The sequence below is a fragment of the Adiantum capillus-veneris genome, chromosome 29 (assembly GCF_014529385.1).
Source record: "Adiantum capillus-veneris isolate H3 chromosome 29, ASM1452938v2, whole genome shotgun sequence".
NCBI lineage: Eukaryota > Viridiplantae > Streptophyta > Polypodiopsida > Polypodiales > Pteridaceae > Adiantum > Adiantum capillus-veneris.
The window spans coordinates 135,198,524-135,222,886 of record NC_140959.1 but is presented as its reverse complement, the minus strand read 5'-3'; the positions used below and the strand labels follow the sequence as shown (position 1 = coordinate 135,222,886).

Here is a 24,363-nt window from a genome sequence, read left to right as displayed (position 1 = left end):
AATGCTTTTGAGTAGTGTGTGACAAAAAACCTGCAGCAGCTGCTTTGGTGCCTGTCTCAAAACCCTCCCAATCTTCGCGCCCAGGCTCATTTAGGTGAACATGCCTATAATCAGAAAAAATATCAAAGAACCTTTTATTATAAGAGAATTCACAAACAAAGTAAGAAACATTAAGCAACTTACACATCAACGAGCCCCGGCATGATCACAGCATTTCCAAAATTCAAGACAGGAACTAGAGGTGTGCTTGTTGCCATATCATCCATTGAGATAGATGTTATTTTCCCTTTGCTCACTTCCACTAATTCAACAATGAAGACAAACCATATCCACGAATCTTACTAACTCCAACCAACAGTGCGAAAGTGAAATGGTGAGTATGTAATTACTGGGAGATGGCAAACAAATAATAGAAGACAAAGCTCTTTTGGCACGAACTTACTAACCTGAGCCAGCAATAACGCCTTTGTCAGTAACAATGCGTTTGCTGCGAATCACAAAATTGTTCTCGGGAAACAAGCTGCAGCTCCCCTTAACCTGTTCGTTAGTTCAACAGACAACATGTCAGCCGAACAAAGATGTGATCAAGCATACACAGTTATATCTTCTAGTCAACACAAGCTTAACAAATGCACCACACAGGAGTGAGGGAGAATGTGTCCATGATGTGTGTGTGTGTGTGTGTGTGTGTGTGTGTGTGTGTGAGAGAGAGGGGGGGGGGGGGGGGGGGGGGGGGGGGGGGAGGGGGGATGCGCACAAATATTATATTGCCCTTGTATTGAAGTGTTGTGACCCTGCCACCCGCCCCAAAACATGGCATAATTAGGCACCAGGGCAGGGGTTTTGATAGATAACGGTCGAACTCCTGGACGAGGTGCAACCGGGAGCCGGTTGCCCACATTAAAAGAGCCCCCTCCCTTTTCTAAATGTTAAATACACTTGAAATGCAGCTGAGATCTGGTTCTTGGGCTTTCCGTACACGATCAATGGGGTGTCACTGTTTTTCTTATCTGGAGCCTTCTTCCATGTTGGCTTCTGAATGGTCTAAGGTGGAGCCTGAATTGCCAGAGTTGACTCGTTCCTTGAGAGCATTGTCCTTCGGAATGAGCCAATAGATGGCTTCCTACTCCAGCTGCTCCCTGCGATCAGTCATCATCTCGACTTCGTATGGTATCAAAGCATTCCAAGTCTTTGTTTCAGCATCATACAAGGTGTGCCTTCCCCAGTGAGTCTGGTTCTAGCCAATTTGTGACAAACTGATGCATTGTGTATCCAACCCTTGGGAAGTGGCTGGTTTGCCTTGATCCAAGCTTCGAACAAAACTTCAGCCATTTCTCTGAACTGTGGTTCTGAAGCTACTGTGTTGGCTAACTCCTTCTCTAGGATCTTGGAGGCTTCTACAAACAATTGCAAGAGCTCATTGGTGCACCTCATCAATGTGTGAATTTAGTCCCTCCACTGATTCATCCTTCCTTTGAAAGTGTGTAGATCCTCTTTTAGCTCTGACACTCTGTTTTTCTGTTCAGTGTCATTTAACACGTTTGTAAGGTGAAGCGGATGTGAATGTGGAACTTTGCTCAAGATGAGAGCTCCGAACTATGCTCAAGGTTCCTTTTACTTACGGAAGGGAGAGCCTTCCGTTCCTTTAGTGAGAGAGTGCAAGTGGTCACAAACAAAGTGGATAAACACTATGAATGAAGGTGCATGAGACTGAGAGATAGAGAGAGAAGAATACGACACCAGAATGTTGTCAAACCCTCCTCCAAAGGCCCCACTCTCTATGGCGAGAGCGGTCTACTATTGATTGCACAAATCTCTACAATGCTTTGGACTTGCCGACAATGTCGATGATGACGAGACGGATGAAATCTGAAAACGCTAATGGTTGAAATCTGCAAATCTTTATCTGTTGAATTCTGACTCTATGTCGATGACGACGATGCAACGACGACGCGCTGAAAACGCAGATGCTGAAATCTGCGTTTTCCGGGCTGAAACTGCAAACTTCGATGGATCTGAGCGTGCGGCGAGTATCTGCTACGGGAAGGTGAGATCTACAAGGTTCGGGGGTTCTACTGCGGAATCTTGATGCTGAAAACTGAAAATGCTGGTGCTACTGCTGATTCTGTCGCGATGTAATTGCAAAACGCCGAGGCTGATCTACAAACCAAAAACGGTAGGGCTCAAAATTGTCCTTGCTGAGGAAATCTGCTAACGCTAGGGCTGATCTGCTGTGTCTTGTTGTCGCCGAGGTTGATCTGCCATGCAAAAACGCCAAGGCTGGTCTGTGGATGAAAAACGCTAGGCCTGCTGGGGGTCCTGCTGAGAAGGTGCCTGTTGAACCGAAGTTCCTGCTGCCTCTTCTACCAGAATCTACTAGCGCTAGGTTTCTTATATACATCCTTACTGAATTTGCCCTATACCTAGTTCCCAACAAAAGTCACTTAAAAATAATAAGTGAAAAATGTCAAAAACAAGGAAAATAGTTCTATGCAATGTAAAAATGCTCCTGATGGGTTGTGACTGTAATCTGATGATCATGCTGTGTGTGCAACCGGAGGATATGCATCTACTGTAAGTGTATGGACATGCTCGGTCTGTGAACAGACTCACAAAAGTGTCAGATCACTTCCTATTCCTAAGCTGACTGAACACTTGTCATGAAGTAACTTGTCCATGTACACATAGGGTTAGATGTGCACATGACATCCCCTCCTTTCAAAGTGAGGTATTGGTACCAAACTGTATGGCGCCGAGGGAGATCGCCAACAATGTCTGGAATCCTAGAAAGGACTCTTCGCCGGCCCACTCTGATGGGTGGGTCGTGCGATACTTGAACTTCATAAAGGTCTGCAACGCTTGCTTCTTTGGGCCGCGCCGAAAGCGACACAAAGTCATTTGTGGCTGCTTCAATGCTTCAACTTTGTCTATAGTCATGCGTCCACCTTCTTCAAGAATCTCTAAGGCTGAAAATTCCTGAAACCACTTCCAACACAAAAACATGAACATACCCATTCCATGTAAAGTGACTGGAAAAATTCTAGTCTTCTTTAAAGACTATGCATGCAATGTAGATGAACTTATAGACGGAGTGCCAAACTGTTCATCAAACACACGCAAACAATGGGGTCGAAACTTGTCTTTCTGATCTAAATCAATCAACTGTGGCAAATCACAATGGAAATGCCCATGCTTGATGCTCAATCCTTCTTGTGCTCTTTCTGATACTATGTCATGCCAAGGAAGAGACATGGAATGTGAATTCCTTGAATGCAAACATTTCATCTTTCTAATCCACATACATCCGTGCTCATTCATGAGGGAATCGTGTTCATCGTGCAATACGGCATGCCTATAAAAAGGATCACACAAGGATGGTGACTAATATATGGAAAGCATCACGAATGAAACACTCGAACAATGCGTACTGATTAATCATTCGAGCACATAATACTTCCTATGGGGGTTCTTTGGACCTCGACTCAAGAGCCAAGATCGGTTCTTCGTGATTGATCGAATCTGCAATGAGGTAAGCTTCACTAGAAAAAGTGTCAACTAAACCATCATCCTTGTGAACAATCACATCATTATCCTGCAAATCATCATGCTTGTAAGTAATCACATCTTGATCATGCAAATCATCATGCTTATCATTATCATGCAAATCATGTGTCATGCTTGAGAGAAGAACAGACTGAAAGAGTCTCCTTCTCCTGTTTCTTTTCAAACTGCGCCTAATTAGAAAAAAGTCGCAACAACTCTTTCTGTGTTGGTCGCTCATCGCTTTTTTTGCTTTGTTCTCGCGATCGAATTCCGCTTCTCTTTCTTCGCGCTCACGATCCAATTCGGCTCGTCTTACTTTGGCTTCCAAGCGTGCTTGCTCTCGCTTACGCGCTATGGCTCCCATTCTTTCTTCGCGTTCACGTGCTTGTAGCAGGCTACAGTGTCTCTTTCACAGGACACACAGTTAGCACAGTTGGTATGGTCTGGTTCACACTGAACGGACTCTTTGGGCTGGCAATAACACGTGGCAAGCATATCGACGGTGCTCTCGTGGCCAGGTCACCACCACCACTCAAGTTTGGAGATAGACTTAGGTGGCTGACATTTATGAGTCGTTGGTGAATCTTCTTCATATATAGTCCATCGTCGTCATCTCGAGTAGCGAGTCTATACACACAGCACGTCTTCACCATCCCTGCACATCTGAGCCTCGACACCCCCATTGTACCTGTGAGTCCTGGGCTAGAGCTGAGTGTGCTGCCACGCCAGAGTCTGTATCGGTTCTTTGAGATAGTCGAGTCATATGTTCTGGTCTGTTGTTATGTCTCTGTGAGCTCAGTTGTTATCTATTGTTCCTTTGTTTTCAGTCTGTTTCGAGTGAGATTGTCACGCACATTGCACTGAGGAGCACCCACTGTAGAGAGCACGACACACTATCCGCGCTATAAGTGCTCTCATTTTGGCGATCACGATGGGACCTCAACTGAAGTCTCACTCTCTGTTGAGGTACAAATTGTGAAGCTAGTTGGGTTTTACCTAGCTTCGCCTACTTTGCTTTGCACTTTATAGCCTGCTAGTCTGGTCCTTGTAGCGCAGATAGTGTGTCGTGCTCTCTACAGTGGGTGCTCCTCAGTGTAATGTGCGCGACAATATCACTCAAAACAGACTGAAAACAGGAAACAATAGACAACAGCTGAGCTCACAGAGACACAACAGCAGCAGTAGACCACAACAAATGACTCGACTATCTCAAAGAACTGATACAGACTCTGGCGTGGCAGCACACTCAGCTCTAGACCAGGACTCTCAGGTACAATGGGGTGTCGAGGCTCAGATGTGCAGGGATGGTGAAGACGTACTGTGTATAGACTCCCTCTCTAGACGACGACGATGTTGGACCATATATCTAGAAGATGATCCGATTCCACCAACTGCTACCCATATGTATAATCATAAAGAGCCACCAACGGCTCATAAATGTCAGCCATCTAAATCTATCCCCAACTGATAACTGAGTGGTGGTGACCTAGCCACTATGTCCACTAGACCACCGCCCGTATCCCCTGCCACGTGTCACTGCCCAACCAAGAGAGTCCGTCCAGTCCAAAGTGAACCAGCCTCGGCCAACTGTAACTTGTGTCCTGTGAAAGTGACACTGTAGCCTGCTACAGGTTGCCCGCCACAAGACCGCTCACGGTCTCGGTGAGAGGAAATACTGGAAAAAAACTTGAAAGAAAACCAGTAGGTGCCGCATTTGTACATCTTTCGTGAAGCAGGTGTGAGGCCCAACCATGACCTTACATGCCTCAAAAGTGGGGTTAAAAACACTGCACTGCTTGCAAACGCCTTAAGCCTTTGAATAGGCGAGAACCCACTATGATTGCATAGTCCAAGAATCCCAATTGGCAAAACAGAATGAGGCTCCACAACAAAGAGATATGCTCGGTTTGGATCCAGCACATCTTTATCTTTGATAACCAATAGTGAGAGAAAAATGACTTGGTCCATGCTTGCAAATGAACCTTGCAACACTTTCTGCACGACAGTGTTCTCGAAAAGAGGGATGACCATAAGGTGGAGTAACACCGCAAATAAGGTTAAGCTCCATCATGATGGCAAAGCGAAAAGCATTAACAACAACGGGATGGCAACCAGGTGAATGCTTGACAGCCACAAGGAAACCAGGTGAATGCTTGAAAGCCGAGGGTGTGTAGGTAGTAGGTAGGGGGCGAGGCCTAGGTAGGGGGAGGGCGAGGGCGAGGGGTAGGTAGGGCGAGGCCTAGGTAGGGGGCGAGGGGTAGGTAGGGGGCGAGGTCTAGGTAGGGTGAGGGCGAGGGGTAGGTAGGGAACGAGGTCTAGATAGGGGGAGAGCGAGGGCGAGGCCTAGGTAGGGTGAGGGCGAGGGGTAGGTAGGGAGCGAGGCCTAGGTAGGGGGAGGCAAGGACAAGGGAGGTAGGGAGAGAGCGAGGGAAAGAGAGGGGTGGGTAGGGGCGAGTAGGGGGAGGGAAAGGGCGAGGGTGAGTAGGGGGTGGGTAGGGGCGAGAGTGTGTGAGGGGGTGGGTAGGGGCGAGATGGGAGAAGATAGTGATGAGTGCATTGCGGTGTGTGCAAGTGATAGAGCACGCGAGGAAGTACAGGGTGTGTGCAAAGAGAGGTGGCGATAGCCTGCAGGAGAGAAGGCGCTAGCAGAACAAAGAGGGAGAGAGAGCGGTACTCGTTGGCTGGGGGAATAAGTGAGTGAGTTGTAAAATAACTCACATTCCCTTTATTATAATGTATAGGACCAATTTAATGTTAGTGGCCAAGTTCAATGTGAACTTGGCCAAAGGTTAATAACCTTTAAACTATACATAAAAGGGGGCTATTTGGGCCTTTAACCCAACAACCTCCCACTTAAAGGCATAAATAGCACCTTTAAGCTACGTGACTCCCACCATCTCTATGCATAGATGATGTTGTGCTTTGGGTAAGCACTTAGTGAGAGCATCTGCTGGATTTTGTGATGTATGGACCTTAACCAATGTAATAAGGCCATCCTCAAGCACTTCTCGTATGAAGTGATACCGCACATCAATATGCTTCGTGCGTGCATGAAACATGGCATTCTTTGCCAGACATATGGCACTCTGGCTATCACAACCAAGCATAGGTGCCTTGGCAGGCAAACCAAACTCACTGCATAGGCGTGCTAACCAAATAGCTTCTTTAGAAGCCTCAGTGGTTGAAATATATTCAGCCTCTTTCGTAGACAATGCAACAATCTTTTGCAATCTAGAACACCATGAAACAGCACCTCCCGCAAGAGTAAACACATAGCTCCTTGTGGATTTCCGTGTATCCACATCACCAGCCATGTCAGAGTCACAAAATCCCTTCAACTCCAATGGTCCTTTACCATAGCAGAGGCATTTGTTTTTAGTCCCTTTCAAGTACCTCATAATGGACTTTACTGCATCCCAATGCAACCTGCCTGGATTAGCCATAAACCGGCTCACAACTCCCACTGCATGGGCTATGTCAGGCCTAGTAACAACCATAGCATACATAAATGAACCACAAGCTGAAGCACAAGGCACACTTTGCATGTCATTGGCTTCTTCCTTTGACTTGGGACAATCATCCTTGGAGATTTTGACATATGGCTGTAATGGCACACCAAGAGGCTTTGCTTCAGCCATGTTAAATCTGTCCAGCACCTTTTCAATGTACTTTTCTTGCGACAAATACAATAGGCGCTTGTTTCTTTGCCTTGTAACACGCACTCCAAGTATATGTTCAGCTGCCCCAAGGTCTTTCATTGAAAATGTAGATTTCAACTGCCCTTTAAGAGCATCAACAGTGCTTCTTTTCTTTGCAGCTATCAACATATCATCCACATAGAGCGCAAGAATGATATGGCTGCCATGCTCATCACGTTTGGTATACAAACAATGGTCTGCATGGCTTCTTTTGTAACCATGTTTAAGCATGAAGCGATCAAACTTCTTGTACCATTGTCTACATGATTGTTTTAGCCCATACAAGCTTCTATTGAGCATACATACCAAATGTTCCTTGCCAGTAATAACAAAACCCTCAGGTTGCTTCATGTAAAGCTCTTCTTCCACATCACCATGCAAGAAAGCGGTATGTACATCCATTTGGTCCATTTCCAAATCAAGAGCAGCCATCATAGCAAACAATACACGCAAAGTGGTCATCTTCACAACAGGAGAGAACACTTCTTGAAATTCTATGCCCTTGGTTTGAACATATCCCTATGCAACTAGCCTTGCCTTATACTTGGGTTTTGCATCAACTGTCTTGATTTTATACACCCATTTGTTAAGAATAACCTTCCTGCCTTTGGGAAATTCCATCAAATCCCAAGTATGATTAGCATGTAAAGCTTTAATCTCTTCCTGCATAACAAGCTCCCACACTGTGCTCATATGTCTTTGCCTCTTTATACGTAAGAGGCTCTACCTCATCTGTCAACATAATGTAATGCAAAGAGGGGTCATATCTACTTACGGGCCATCTTTGACGAGTAGACCGCCTCACCCAATGATCCACATTATCCGGCAATGGGTTTACATCAGGTGGCATGATAAAATCATCAACAATGGGCTGCTGTACATCATTTTCGGCACCATTTTCAGCATTGTTTCGTGGCTGCAATGCCCTACAGGAGCCTCAATTTGTTGTCCAACATCATCTGGCTCAAACACCACTGGATCATCTACATTTTCAGCCATATGTGGTGCATCCTGAGGGTCAAAAATAAGCCTAACAAGTGGCTGGTCATGCTGAAATTTGACCCTTTTATGGTCATGCTCTGAGGCACAATTGTTTTGAAGCAGCCTTGCTTCATTAAAAACAACATCCCGGCTGCGTACAACCCTTTTGAGTTGAGGTACCCAAATCCTGTAACACATTTCGCCTTCTTCACCATATCCCATGAAAAGGCCTTTAATGGACTTGGTATCTAGTTTACTCCTCAACTCAGGTCTAACATGCACAAGAGCCTCGCAACCGAAAATGCGTAAGTGATCATATGAAGAAGGCTTGCCAGACCAAACCTCTTCACGGATGTCACCTTTCAAAGACATGTGAGGGGATCGATTGCATATATGCACTGCAGTTTTCAAAGCTTCTCCCCAAAAATCCATGAGAGAGATTAGCTGTGGACAACATGCATCTCACCCTCTCACAAAGTGTCCTATTGAATCTTTCAGCCACACCATTAGAAGAGGGGCTGTATGGCACAGTAAGCTCCCTCTTAATGCCCAAATTTTCACAAAATTTCTTAAATTCAACACTCGTGAACTCCCCCGCATTGTCCGTACACAAGCATTTTAGCTTTCTACCTGTTTGGGTGGTCACAATGCATGAAATTTCTTAAACGCAGCAAAGGCTTCATCCTTAGATTTAAGCAAATAAACCCAAATTTTTCTAGAATGATCATCAACAAAGGAGACAAAATAGCATGCACCTCCCATAGACTTAGTAGGCATGCTACATACATCAGAATGTACAAGATCAAGCACACAAGATTTACGAGACACCGGAGTAATAGAACGCTTTACTTGCTTGCCATATTGACATTCATTACAAAAGTCAAGCTTTGTGCCTTTAGCATCAAGCTTGTTCAAAGTACAAAGCTTAGAAAGGCCCTTTTGGCTCCTATGGACAAGCCTCTTGTGCCATAACTCCATGTGAGAGTTAATTTCAGCCAATGCAATAAACTTGCCCAACACGGCCTTTCCATGCATGCAGTAAAGTGTCCCTTTCTTTGTGCCCTTTACAATCAGCCTTGAGCCTTTAGTCATTTTCCACGATCCTCTCTCAAACAAGATGCTGTAACCATGCATATCCATCTGACCAACAGACAGCAGACTCTTCTTGATTTCCAACACATATCTAACATCATACAAGACAAGCTCATTTGTGCCATCTATGGAGAGATGCACAGTGCCAATACCCTCAATGGAACATGCATGATTGTTTCCAAGGTATACATGGCCACGCTTGCCTCCATCAAAAGTAGAGAAACACTCCTTGATAGAAGCCACATGAAATGAAGCACCGGAATCAACAATCCAATTCTGGGATAATGCATCATTGACAGTCAACAAAGCATCAATAAGATCACTCTTGGTGATCTGCATGTCTTGTGAATGAACATTAAGAGAGGCATCAATGTCATAAGCATCATCATCTGACAAAGTGACACACAAGATGTCCTCTACATCTGACAGCTCCTCAATCACAACACTAGAAGCCACATTGGCCTTCTCTTTGTCCTTTGAGCTATCCTGTGCATCTGTCTTGACTTCCTTCTTCTATTTCTTTTTGTCTCCGCCATTCTTTTTTCATTCTAACTCGGCTTTGTAGTACCTGCAATCGGGTTTCTTGTGACCTTTCCTGCCACACTGATAGCAACTCACATCACCCTTGCTTTTGCTGGCATTTCCCCTTTCCTTACTCTTACTCTTACTCCTTTATGCATAGGCATTCTTCTGTTCTGTCCTGCCTCTAACCATGTTGGCAGAGCTGCCTCCCTCTCCACTTGCTTTCCTCCTGATTTCCTCATTCAAGATAGAACCCCTAACACCATCAAAGGTCAGATTGGGGTTATTGAACAACGAAACCACCAATGTTTCACATGACTCAGGTAAGGTCATAAGCAAGAAGATAGCTTTCAACTTATCATCAAAAGGGGGCAAGCCTGAATCCTGTAACTGCGACAAAGTACCTGCGAACAACGACAAGTGCTCTGCAGCGCTCTTGGACTCATCTAGTTAAATGCCAACAAATTTTCGCATCAAATGCACTTGGTTGACAGGCGTTGTATTCTCATACATTCCCTTTAACTTCTCCCACACATCAAAAGCACTTGTGAGACCTTTCACATCAATGAATGTCTCATCTGTCATGGCCATTTTAATGTATGTAACAGCCTTCCTGTTCAGGCTAACCCATGCTTCATCCGTCATATTCTGTGACTTTACCTGTTCAAATGCCCCTTCACAATCCTTAAGAAATAGCATTCCCTGGATCGTGTCTTTCCAAAGATCGAAACCTGTTCCATCGAACCTCCTAAATCTCGAAGAGATTCTTCACATACGAAGAAGATGAGGCCATAGTTGCAGGAATAAGAGGGCTAATACGCTGAATTTTTGGGCAAAATACACAAAAACCGGAGTATAGCCTCGCAGAGGTGTACACTACAGCTCCAAATGGTCACAGGAGCAATTTGGGGCAAAATAGGTCGATTTGGGCCCAACAACAATTTCTGAAATTTATGTGCAAGAAATTTCAACGAGCGAATTTGTGGTCAAAAACAACAAATTTAGTTGTTTTTAGTCTCACAGAACATACATAAGGCTAATGCACAGCCTTTAGAAGCATGTAAGAGCAAACCTGAATTTGTAACATCAAATTGCATGAAATTGAGCCACAAATGGTCATACATAGCCAAAATTTGTCAAACATGCGTAGATTGCATCAATTTGCACTTTCCCCAATGTAGTCGCATCATAAAAACACTTGCAAAAACTTGCGTAAATCTGAAATTTGCTGAAAACACCTGTTTTGGGACCTGTTTTTCGGCAATTTCAGTGTTTTCGGGTAGAGGGGACTTAGCAAAGATGTTCCCACACCTTAATACATCATTTGCAAAACCTGTATTTTGTTGTCATAACCTGTAATTTGCTGATATTGACCTAATTTCAGCCTGTTTTAGGTCAATTTGACTTGCCAGGAGCTCTCTAGTGTCCAGGGACGAGTCCTTTGGCGATGAAATTGCAAAATCTTGCGTGAAAGTTGACCTCCTTGGCTGAAAATCAGTGTTTGCAGGTTTGGGAGCAAACCCTAATTGGACTCTGATACCAGTTGATGAACGTGTCGCGGTGTGTGCAAGTGATAGAGGACGCGAGGAAGTGCACGGTGTGTGCAGAGAGAGGTGGCGATAGCCTGCAGGAGAGAAGGCGCTAGCAGAACGAAGTGGGAGAGAGAGCGCTACTCGTTGGTTGGGGGAATAAGTAAGTGAGTTGTAAAATAACTCACATTCCCTTTACTATAATGTATAGGACCAATTTAATGTTAGTGACCAAGTTCATTGTGAACTTGGCCAAAGGTTAATAACCTTTAAACTATACATAAAAGGGGGCCATTTGGGCCTTTAACCCAACAGAGGGACGAGGGTTGGGTAGTAGGGGGTGTGGGTAGGGGCGAGGGCAAAGGGAGGGGGTGCGTAGGGGCGAGTAGGGGGAGGGCAAGGGCGAGGGCAAGAGAGGGGGTGGATAGGGGCGAGTTGGGAGAAGATAGGGGCGAGGGCTAGGTAGGTAGGGGGTGGGTAGGGGCGAGTAGGGGGAGGGCAGGGGCGAGAGTAAGGTCAAGATGGGAGAAAGGGTAGGGGCGAGGGTTGATGAGGGGGCGAGGGTTGATGAGGGGTGGGTAGGAGGAAAGAGGGCGAGGGGTGGTGAGGGGTGGCAGATAAAAAATACACATCTCCAATGCAAAGTATAGTCGGATGAATTCTTGTTTCAGTGTAGATGAATTCCATGGTCCACTGGCTGAAAGAGGAGATGCTACAGAGCGCATCAACCATGAGCAAGACAATTATCATGAGCAGAGAATTCATGAAGCAGGACGGGCTCTGTGAAGGGAGCTTTGTTCTGGTCGGAGAAGCAAACACCAATGGGGCTGATGCTTGAGGGGGAGTGAACTCCTGTCGAGGAGATTTTTGTTCGTTTCTATGATCCTCCATAGGCTCACCAAATTCGAAGGCTTCCACCAAGGGCGCATCCGGAGTAACTTCTATGACCTTCAACCATTGAGCTGGCTCAGGTGGCTCATTGGGTTTAGTTACTGTAGAAACATTGGAAGAGGGTGTACCTTCAGGAAAAGAGCTAATAGAGACTCCATAACAGGGCCAGGAGTATGTATCCACATGGCATCGTTTCCCCAATCATGAAGTGCTTTAGTGTATCGCAGCCATGGTCTACCGATGAACAAAGGAAATCCACCCTCCACTTGGGGAAGACAAACCACAACAAAATCCAGACTAAAATTGAAATCTTGTACCTGCAGAGGCACATTGTCCACTATGCCCACTGGGTAGACTGTCCACTGGTCGGCCAATGTAATTGTGAAGGGAGTAGGGCGAGTAGGCTGTAGATTTAGAGCTAACATAGTGAACTTGGGCATCAGGTTGATACCCGATCCACCATCCCCTATCACTCCTGAGAATTGCCGACCCAAAACGCACACTGTCAGGTGAGGGCTTCTATAATCAGTGACATGTCACGTGACACATCCAACCCTATGTGTCCGTGGGCAAGCTACAACATGATCAGGGTTCAGTCAGTCCAGTCAGTCTAGATTTAGAAGTGATCTGGCACTTTTGTGAGTCTATTCGTAGACCGTGCATGCCCAGTCACTTAGCATAGATGCATATCCTCTGGTTGCACACAGCATGATCATTAGTATTCCCATCAGAATCCATTAGAATCAACTAAGGGATTTTTCCAGTGCATTTAGCCTATTTTACCTATTTTTGGCATTTTTCACTTATTAATTTAAGTGACTTTCCAACAAAAGTAGGTAGGGCAATTTTGCCAAGTTTGTATATAAGCAAACTAGAGCTAGCACTATTTGGCAGAAGAGGCAGCAGGAGCTACACACGCTTAACAGGCAACTTCTGAGCAGACACCCCCAGGAGACATAGCATTTTGCAGATCCAGCATCACCTAGCGTTTTTCCCCATCAGATCAGCCTCGGCTACCGCAGACAGCAAGAGCCCCAGCGTTTTTGCAAGAGATCAGCAGATCAGCCTAGCGTTTTGCATTTTGCAGAACCACGGCAGCAGCACGACCAAAATTCAGCCCTAGCATTTTTGGTTGCAGATCAGCCTCGGCGTTTAGCACCTTTACCGCGACGGAAAGTCAAGGAACATTAGCGTTTTCAGTTTGCAGCGCGTCGTCGTCGCATCGTCGTCATCGACATCGTCACCGACATATAGTCAGAATTCAGCAGATAGAACATTTGCAGATTTCAGCCCATAGCGTTTTTGGACAGCAGTAGAGAGATTGCAGATTTCAGCCATTAGGTCGACTTCGTCATCACCGTCGTCGTCATCGGCATAGTCCTAAGTTGCATCAGTCCATTGCATACGCATTGTACCACTTTGTGCAATCAATAAGTAGACCACTCTCGCCGACGAGAGTGGGGCCTTCGGAGGAGGGTTTTACAACGTCTCTGGTGTCGTATCTCTCTTCTCTCTCTATCTCTCAGTCTCATTCACTTGCACGCACAGTATCCATTCACTTTGTTGTGATCATAGCACTTTCCATTAAGAACGGAAGGCTCTCCCTTCCATAAGAACTAAAAGGAACCTTGAGCACAGTTCGGAGCACTCATCTTGAGCAAAGCGCAACAATCATTCCGCTACACCTAACATTGGTATCAGAGTTCTGGCAGTGTTGTGTATCACTCAAGGAAAGAACCACAAGAACCACAAGAATTTTTTTGCTTGTTGCAATCGCACGAACCCAAGTTCGCTTGGCCGTGTCGATTCCTAATCGTGTTTTGTTGAAGAGTGACAGGAATCCCAAGAAAGAAGGGCTTGTCCAACCTCCCCTTGTGTCTCTTTTCACTCATTGAGAGCGACCGTGCACTTAGCGGCTGGCCAATCGACGTGAGGTGGGAAAAAGCAACCTTGGTGTGAGCGCAAGGCCGCCAAGGGGTACGCCCGCGGAAAGGAGTAGAACTCGGGTGAAGAGAAGATCCTTCTTAAACACAGATTGCAAGCGAAAGAAAACCTCAAGAACCCAGGACCCCCAAGAACCCAAGTTCCTCGTGAACTTAAGAACCCAAGACGACAAGAACCCACGACTTCAGAATGATCATTACTCGAAGCGGAATGGATACTTCGCTTGGAGGTGATTAGCATGATAGAGGCGAAGAAGAATTTTCCCCACCAGGAGGTTTTTCCGACCCTCCCCCTTTCCCATCTACGACACCGATTGCACTAACTCCAATGGAGGAGTTGGAGCTGTTGTTTATGGAACAGAATTTACAACGCGAAGCAAGAAATGCCGCAAGACTGGTAGCCATAACGCGTGAGCACAAGCAAGCATGCTTGGAAGCCAAAGAACGACAAGCCAAATTTGATCGTGAATGCAAAGAAAGAAAAGCAGAAATGGAACGCAGACACGCAGAAAGAAAAGCAGAAATGGATCACAGACACGCAAAAGACAAAGCAGAGAACAAAGCAAGACAAGCAGCATTTGATCGAGAGAACAAAGCTAGACAAGCAGAATTTGATCGCAAGAACAAAGCAAGAAGGGAAGAGTTCTTGCGACTCTTTTCTCAAGCTCAGGCAGAGATGCAAGAGATTCGGGAAAAGGAGACTCTCTCAGTCTCTTCTTCTCCAAAGCATGATACAAAGGATTGCATGATTGTGTCAAGCCTGATGATGATTTGATTGACAATGACTTGCAGGATGTTTTGCACGACAATGATAAGCACAATGATTTGCATGATGATAAGCATGATGATTTGAAGGACAAGCATGATGATTTGGATGACAAAGATAAGCATGATGATTTGAATGACAATGATAAGCATGATGCTTTGGATGCCAATGACAAGCATGATGATTTGCATGATCAAGATGTGATTTCTCACAAGCATGACGAGTTGCATGAAGATGATGTGATTGTTCACAAGGATGATGTGTTAGTGGATGCTTTTTCTAGCGAAGCTAACCTCGTTGTAGATTCGATCAATCATGAAGAACCGATCTTGGCTTTCGAGCCTAGGTCCAAAGAACCCCTTCAAGAAGAATCGATCTTGACTCTCGAGCCTAGGTCCAAAGAACCCTCACAGGAAGTATTATGTGTTCGCATGATTGATACGCACACATTGTTCGAATGTTTCATTCGTGATCGTTTCCTGTATTTTAGTCGGCATCTTTATGTGATCCCTTTTCCTAGGCATGACATATTGTATGTTGAGCACGTTTCTCTCATGGATGAGCACGAATGTATGCGGATTTTTCGTAAAAAGCTGAAAAGTATGTATGTAAGGAAGTCACAATCCATGTCTCTTCCTTGGCATGACACAGTTTCCGAACGAGCACAAGAAAGTATGAGCACCAAGCGTGGGCATTTCTGTTGTGAATTGCCAAAGTTGAGTGCTCTAGATCAAAAGAGAAAGATTCGATCTCCTTGTTTGCATGTGTTTGATGAACGGGTTGTCACTCCGTCTCTATGTTCATCTACATTGCATACACAGTCTTTAGCGAAGACAAGCTTTTTTCCACTCACTTTACATGGAATGGGTATATTCATGGTTTTGTGTTGGAAATGGTTTCAGGAATTTTCAGCCATGGAGATTCTTGAAGAAGAAAGAAGCATGACTCTCAACGAAGTTGAAGCATTGAAGGAGCCACAAAAGACTTTGTGTCGCTTTCGGCGCGGCCCAAAGAAGCAAGCGTTGCAAACCTTTATGAAGTTCAAGTACTCATCTTGACTTTTTGCAATGATCTCCGCATCAAAGGTTTGTGCTAAAATGCATCCCTCTACTTCACCCATGTGGGTTGCATTTTCTTTCATGTAGAGTGACTCCACATACATTTGAAGCTCTTCTTGGTCAAAATTCCCCATCACATCCGTACGCTTGCCTTTGATATTTTTCCATGCTCTCTTCGGATTTGTTTTGAACATATATGCATCTTGTTGTTCCTTATGTGTTTCATAAAGGCGTCTTTTTTTCCGCTTCATGAGGGTGTATGCTTTAGTTGCTTCTACCCATTCCGCACTCATTACATTCGTTGATTTAAGGCATTTTTTGGCCTCCTTGCATTCGTCATCGAACCAGATGTTGTGTGGAAGTCCTTTAATGTGTCCCTTACCTCTTGATTTGGTCATTGTGATTTCTGTTGCTTCACATAATGCATCCCGAAAGATCTTCCATCCTGTTTCTATGTCATATGTGATGTCTCAACATTCAAGCAGGGTGTCAAGCATTCGAGTATAGGTGCTTCTTTTTTTGTAATCCATTACATATGAACTACTTGGCGCGCGTTTCTTTTGCGACCGTGTCTCCATTCGATGCAAGTAGGCGTACATGTATGGGTATATGGTCTGAGTTGGGGGATATACTCCCAATCTCGAATGTGTCTATTATGTCCAAAGCATCATGCGCTACCAATGCATAGTCAATGGTGCTAGCCCCTTTGTTAGATGTATAGCATGTAAATGCCCTGTACCCTCAAAACGGCGAGTGCCATTTAAAACTAGCACGTTCATAGAGTGCATCATACTAAGCATGGTTAGTCCTTGGGCATTGACTATTTCATCGTTGGATCTTCTATCCCATGCGGGGTCTAAGGCTATGTGTCCATCTTTGTCAAATGGTTGTAGCCCATGATCCCGTATCTCAGTTTGAGTGTGAGCAATCCTTGCATTCATGTCTCCCATGACCATAACATTGCCACATTTTGCATACATGTCTATGTCCATACATAGGTCCTGGAAAGGATCCGTTTTGTCCAAACCATGGCTGTCATAAAAAGTGGACTCTCTGTGTGGAATATAGCATCCGGCAATGTATATAGGCTTGGCTTGAGTGTGCACCTTTACCCAAATGTACCTTTTATGTGTATCCACTTTACATACATCAATGATGTCGCGTAGTTCTTCCTTGTACATAAGTGCTATCCCTCCTTGCCCTCGTATTCTCATACTGGGCAGCCATAGAGAATGTGTCACATACCCTTTAACGCATGGTATACGGCGTGCATCGTGTTTCTAGTAAGAAGAGGATGTCCGCTTGCGGTAATACTTCCATGAGGCCTTCCCCTTTTTTCCATGGGAAACCACCGCAATTCCAACTAGTGATGTGAATTCGCTTGGTCCCATGGGTCGCGTATCCCTACGTAGTAGTGCCGGCCGTTTCCTTCTTGTGCTCCTCATATGCACGTCGTCGTATTTCTTGTTGAGCCGGTGTGAAGTCTTCTTTGATGTAGTATTTACTGTTTTTGCAGATAGAATCTTGCATTTTCTAACACAATGGCTCGTTTACGTGCGTCTAGCATGGTACATACCATTGCACGATCACCTTCCTTCTTCTTCCCTACGCGGTGTGCACCATATCCACTACATCTTGCATACCAAAGTGTTCGGTAAAGAATTCTGATATGCTTGCATTTAGAAAGAAAACGGTTTCGCTGTCCTCTTCGCTAAGACCTCGAATCATGACATTCATGCTGCGTTTTTCCCGTTCATTCTTTTCATTTATATCCACATTAGCCTTTACGTGATGCTCCTATGCAATGTGATCCATCGCATTCCCATTTGCATTATGGACAATGTTAGCCCATGTCCCTACATCTGTTGTTGTTTGTTCACATAGGTGAGTAAGCTTCTCATCTTGTGTGAACAAGCGGCCTTGCGTTGTGTTCGTCAAACTCTCGAGCTTGTCTTGCATTGTTTGAAACTTGTCTTCTTGTTACTTGAGGGCTATTTCTTGTAGTTGTATCTTATGTTCCATGCTTTGATTTTTGAGCATGAGATCTTTGATGTCGGTGGCTTGTTTCAAGATCGACTCATTCTGTTGCATAACCATTTGCTGTAATGATGTGAGCAGCCCCCATATATCCTGTGTGGTGCATTGCATTTTCCCATCGTTATATGTTGACGTTGCCGACTGAGAAGGGGGGGTTTTGGACCCCATTCGAACGGGTGAGGAGCTCACCGTAAATCCGCTCCTTGAGGTGCGTTTGTTGAGTTGGTCACTGAGCATATGCGCTTCTATTCCTGGAATGTCTCACAACCCTCCAGAGAAGCAGCTCGTGCAGGTCACCAGAGAGAGAGAGAGAGAGAGAGAGAGAGAGAGAGAGAGGCGGGAGGCTCTATAGCTGCCAGCACGATTGCTATCGAGCAGTCATGACGGGGAGGCAGCTGCCCTGGCGGCCATGGCGGGCAAGTGGGCAGGTGTGTAGGTTAGTGGGCCAGCGGACTTAAGCGCGCAGGCGAGCAGGCGCGCAGGTGAGTGAGCTGGTGCACAAGCGCGCAAGTGAGAGAGAGAGAGATAGAACCTTTTTGCTTTATTTTATGCAAGAGGTTCAGAGAGAGAGAAGCCTCTTGTGCTTTATTTTGCAAGTTCTTTTAACTTGAAGCTTTTGGGACAGCTTTTGGGGCTCTGCTTTTGGCATCCCTTGTAAATCTTTAAAAGAGTCTTTGGGCTCTGTAACAAACAGCTGACGTGTCAAAGCCCTGAAAACTGGAGTCAACTTGCATATGCCAGCCGAGGGGCCTAAACCCTAAGAGAACAAGTAACAGAAGGAGAAGTCCTACCAACTTACGAGGACCCCGTCCGATGGGGCCCCAAGTAACACAAAGATTAAAATAAAGCAAGACCAGCAATTGATGACGTGGCAGTTTTCGAAAATTGCGCTGACATGATAACGTGGCAGGCTGTACGGATTTCTGCGTTTTGTGTTGGTTGATGATGTGATAGCTGTACGGATTTCCGTAAATTACGTTGGCAGCTTTTGGCATTGCTTTTTCGACCAGAAGCTTTTGAGTTTGAAGGCTTTTCATGTAAACTGCTTTTCAGGCCAAGGGCCTTTAAATATGAGGTTAGGGCTCATTCTCTGGCATGCTTCCTGGAGAAGGTGCGGAGTCTAGAGTACCGGCTTACACTATATAAAGAAATACTGAAAGGGGCGCCAAGGTTTGGGGCCAATACTCTCTCGAGTGGAATTCCGCCACTCCATGTCGTCTCTCTCTTTCAGTTTAGTTGTTAATGAAGTGCTAAAAGTTTGTTCAGTCTGTTCTTTTCCAAGGCACGTGGTTCCCGTCTCGTGACAGGCTCACACTTCTCAGAGCATCTGGACGCAGAGTCTAAAAGTAAGTCCCGGCGACTTGTACTTTGAGTTGCAATTTAATACAAAAAGAAATACCAAAAGGGGTGCCAGTCTTTGGGGCCAATATCTCTAGGCACGGAACTCCCTCGGGCCAGTGTCGAATCAATTGTGAACTGTGAACTGTTTTGAAGTGATTATTTGTCATGAGCTTACACCATCATTCACTTCCATTGCACGTTACAACAAACCGTTTTGAAGTTCAAGTATCGCGGTACCCAGGCAACAGAGTGGGCCGACAAAGATTTCTTTGCAGATTACCCTGAGTTGTTGACAAACTACAAGGAAGCCATACAGCTCGGTGCCAATACCTCACCTTGAAGGGGGGGAGTGTCACATTCACATCTAACCCTTTGTGCATGTGGACAAGCTAACTCCTATTTCTAGGGTTTAAGACAGCCTAGGAAGTGTTTTGGCACCCTTGTGAGCCTGTACTTAGGATGTGCATGTCTAGGCACTTTAGTGTAGCAGCATACCCTCTAATTGCACAAGAGCACAACCCCGTGTCTACTAGGCGTAGGCATTGGGGAGTGTTCCCATTAGTACCAAGACTAGGTTAAACTGCATGCGACACACCTCATATTAATAGTTGCTGAACTTATTGATAAGTGATATTTTAGCATCAATTATAAGGATCGTGGGGGCTCAAATTATGACTTCTCGAACCAGCATGAAACTCCTATATACGTGGCCCTACGGGTCACCTCTAAGGCAAGTCAGTACCCTGCAATACTAGAACCAAGCACCCGTAGCACCTCGTCCTCAGCGTTTTCAGCCAGAAGCACCCTCAGTACCCAGCCTTTCTCCAGCGTTCAGCCTCAGCCCTCATCGCCAGCCTTTCAGCACTCAGCCTCAGTGTATTCAGGACCAGCATTCGACGTTTTCAGCACCTGCAGTGCCCAGCGTTTCTGCCCTGCATAGCTAGTGTATTTTAGCATCAGCATCAGCAAATCCAGCCCGCAATCACCAGCGTTTTCAGCCAGCAGATTCAGCCCTTCATCGCCCTCACTTGCAGATTTCAGGCCTCTTGACCACTAGCGTTTTCAGCATCCAGCCTATAGCCTCGCGGTTTCAATCATTACCACAAGTACCGTCAAGCATCTCAGCATCTAGGACTATTGTATCAGCATTTGTGCAATCTACAACAAATACCTCTCTAGCGGTTTGGGACCCAATCTGGTGTTAGTCTTCTCTCTCTCTCTCTCTCTCTCTCTCTCTCTCTCTCTCTCTCTCTCTCTCTCTCTCTGCTGCCCCTATGCGCGCCACTGCTGCTGCCCCCTGTGCGTGCCACCGCTGCTGCTGTTTCACCCCCTGCGCGCGCCACTGCTGCTGCTGCTGAACCCGTTGTGGCTGACCTGTTGCGACTGCACGCTGCCAAGGCTGTAGCACTTGCTGCTGCCTCACTGTTGCAGCATTACCAAGTGCACCAGGCCCGCTGCCCCCAATCTCTCACACACGGATACATACCCACACACACACTACACACATACACGCATACACACAAGTACTCCCTCTCTTCCCCTTCTCCCCTCTTCTTCACAATATGAAGAGAGGGTAGTTACGAAGACAGCCATGTCTTCCCCCATCATCAAGACGCCGGCATCGACAATGAAGACAACCTTCATGCTCACGAACAAGAGGCTTGCACAATTGGAGAAGGACATGAAAGAATGGCGGATGGAGAGAGAGATATGGGAGGAGGAGAAAGCCACCCTCATCAAGCTATGGAACGAAGAGAAAGAGGACATGAGAGCGGAAATCCAAAATCTCAAAGAGGAGAAGGAGAGAAGGGAACGGGAGAACGGGAAGGAGAGAAGGGAACGGGAGAACGGGAAGGAGCAAGAAGAGATGAAGGCACAAATTGATCTCCTTCATGCTTCCATCACATCCCTCACCCCCGAAGAAGGAGAGATTAAAGAGGAGGCTAAGGAAGCCCTCAAGGAGGAGATCACCAAAGCCCTCACCGCAAGCATTGAGGACAAATTAGAGGCCACCAAAGAAGGATGGGTCGAAGTGGTCAAAAAGAACATCAAGAAGGTTGCAAGAGAGGAAGCCCAAAAAGATGAGGTACTCATCGTACACACAACCATCGAGGAGGAGAAGATGCGACAAGCTCGCCATCTCAATGTGCGAGTGACCGGCATCAAAGAAGAAGAAGGGTCTACACCCGAGAGCGATGGGAAAGCTTTATGCAAGAAAGTGGGATACAAGGAAGAAGAAATCCCTTTCTCCAAAGTTTGGAGAGCCGGCAAAGATCCAAAGAAGAGAGCTCTCATCCTCCAATTCGCCTCCGAGGAATCTCGAACTTCTTTCCTCCGAAAGAGGGTCATCTTGAGAGGGCTAGAAGGCCCCCCGATTTATCTTGATGATGACCTCACAAAGATGCAACAAGATCACCGTCGCGCGTGCATGCCTAGAGTCCACCAAGCCCGCAAAGAAGGGAAGAAGGCAGTATATCGAGATGGTAGGGTTATCATTGATGGCAAGACCATCGCATAGGGACTCGCGGCCTGTGGGACACACGAGGAGATTCATGTCACGGTTTGGAATTGCAATGGAGACCTATGGACACACCCAGAGAGACTTGAGGAGGTGATGAGAGGTCGAGACATCATTCTACTTACAGAGACACACGAGAGCCCAGAGAGAGGGCTACCACGGATACATGGATTCCAGTGGGAGTCTCTACATCGGGGATGTATGCGCCAGCACACCACTCGTGGCTCAGGAGGAGTGGCCATACTCTTTAGACAGGGGCTTCACAGCAGACTACAGATTGTTGCCCGGGACCCACAGGCCCGCTACATGTGGATTCGCCTCGAGCTCTCACGAGACAGGATCGTCTACATTGCCCTTTGCTACTTTGCTCCCACAGGCTCCAGATTCGCCCCTATTGAGCAGGAGTCACCGTACGCATGCCTCACGGAGGAGATTATGGAGTACTCCACACTGGGTGAAGTCTTCCTTATGGGAGACTTCAATGCTCGTACGCGCAGTGAGCAGTGTGAGGCATATGACCACGAGGACCCAGAGGCACTACACACTCTAGATGAGGAGGCTACTATGAGAGATACAGCAGACAGAGCTCCAGTCACAGCCTACGGACGACATCTACTTCGACTTGGCTCCCAGCACCGTCTCGTTATTTATAACGGGATGGTCCAGTGGCCCAGCTCAGGGGGCCTGACTTGTATGCCACATGGAGTTGCAGAGGGAGGGGGGAGTACAGTCGACTATATTCTGGGACCCAGGGAGGCTACACACCTTATCACATCCTTCACCATTCCACCCATACCCATCGGAGCCGACCACACATACCTCTCTTTCTCCATCACCGGAGATACCATCCCACAGAGCTCCACAGCACACACTCCACACACCACCATCCATTTCACACATGAGCTAGCCTCTCTTTACTCGGCCGAGGTCGAGCATGGCCTATGCCTCCTCCACCCATCCACACCACTCTCAGTTCTCACATCACATATCTCTTCCGTTCTCCACACTTCAGCTATTAGCTCCTTTCCACACACCACTCACACAGGACGCACTCCCCCCCCCCCCCCCCCCCCCCCGACTATGCCTCAGAACCGCTGGTATGATGATGAGTGCAGAGAGCTGTACCGACGCCTCCGCGCACAGCGAGCCTTAGGAGAGATCACAGAGAGAGAGGCCAGACGGCATATGAAGACGCTGACACGCCAAAAGCGGCGAGCATTCGAAGAGGCACAGGAGCTTGAGCTATACCGCCTATTCATGAGCATGGATAGCGCGACGGCATGGCGCACCCTGCGCGAGCTACGTCCGACTCCAGCTATTGAGGATCCACAGATATGGCATGATCATGCAGAGCGACTTTACGAGGTGCCAGGACAGCCTCCTATCCCACAGCCACACGAGCCACGCCCCACGTGCTCCTCCTTCTTTACAGCACAGATGGTAGAGAGGGCCATACGCCGCATGCAGCACAGACGATCAGCTGACCATACTGGATTACAGAGTGAGCACATCATTTATGCGGCCTCCACTATAGCCCCGTTGATTGCACATGTCTTCAACCGGGCTATAGGGGAGGGCTTCCCAGAGGAGTGGACACAGCACACCATAGTGCCTATCCACAAATCTGGCGACACCCTGGATCCAGGGAACTACAGGACTATCATGATTGGCCACACGATGGCCAAGCTATATGGAGCAGTACTTGAGGCACAGCTCAGCTACTACGCAGAGATCGAGGGCTTACGAGCTCCAGGCCAGGCAGGTTTCAGACGAGCTTTCTCCACCACTGATCACATCTTCGTTCTGCGCTGCCTCATTGATGGGGCAAAGGCGCGGAAGAAGAGGCTTTACTGCTGCTTTGTGGATTTCCGCAAGGCCTTTGACACAGTCCCACGCGAGAGACTCTTCCAGCGCCTTCACAGCATTGGGGTACCAACAGAGATGATTTGGGCCATATATGCTCTCTACGAGAAGGTGACGGGTCGAGTTCGTTGCCCAGGCGGTTTTTCAGAGACCATTGCTAGCACCATTGGTGTTAAGCAAGGATGCCCACTCTCCCCGACACTCTTTGGGCTCTACATCGACGAGATCTCCGACTACATACTGCGAGCAGGGGGAGAGGGGAGCGACTTGGCAGGTACTCCGGTCCACATCATGTTATATGCTGATGATATTGTGTTGATTTCAGAGTCACCCGAGGGCTTGCAACGCCATCTTGAGGCCTTGGACGAATTCAGCACACACAGGGGGTTGACTGTGAACCTTGGCAAAACCAAGGTTATGATCTTTCACACATCCAGTGCAGTGAGGAGCGTTGCCACCTTCACAGCAGCAGGAGGACAGGTTGATGTAGTCACCTCCTATGTCTACCTTGGCATCACATTCACCAGCCTACCAGGACCCTTCACTATGAGGCAGGCTGCTGCTGACAGGCTCACCCGAGG

General features: G+C 46.7%; 1 protein-coding gene across 1 annotated transcript in view; it reads right to left on the bottom strand.

Annotated features, from left to right (window-relative positions):
- Positions 1–24,363, bottom strand: part of ALN (allantoinase) — a 161,480-nt gene that overhangs the window by 102,584 nt on the left and 34,533 nt on the right. Inside the window, exons 2-4 of the mRNA XM_086506256.1 lie at positions 447–537; positions 184–301; positions 31–104 (exon numbers count right to left, since the gene is read on the bottom strand). Of these exons, the coding sequence (XP_086362382.1) occupies positions 31–104; positions 184–301; positions 447–537 (283 nt within the window). The remainder of the gene's footprint in view (positions 1–30; positions 105–183; positions 302–446; positions 538–24,363) is intronic.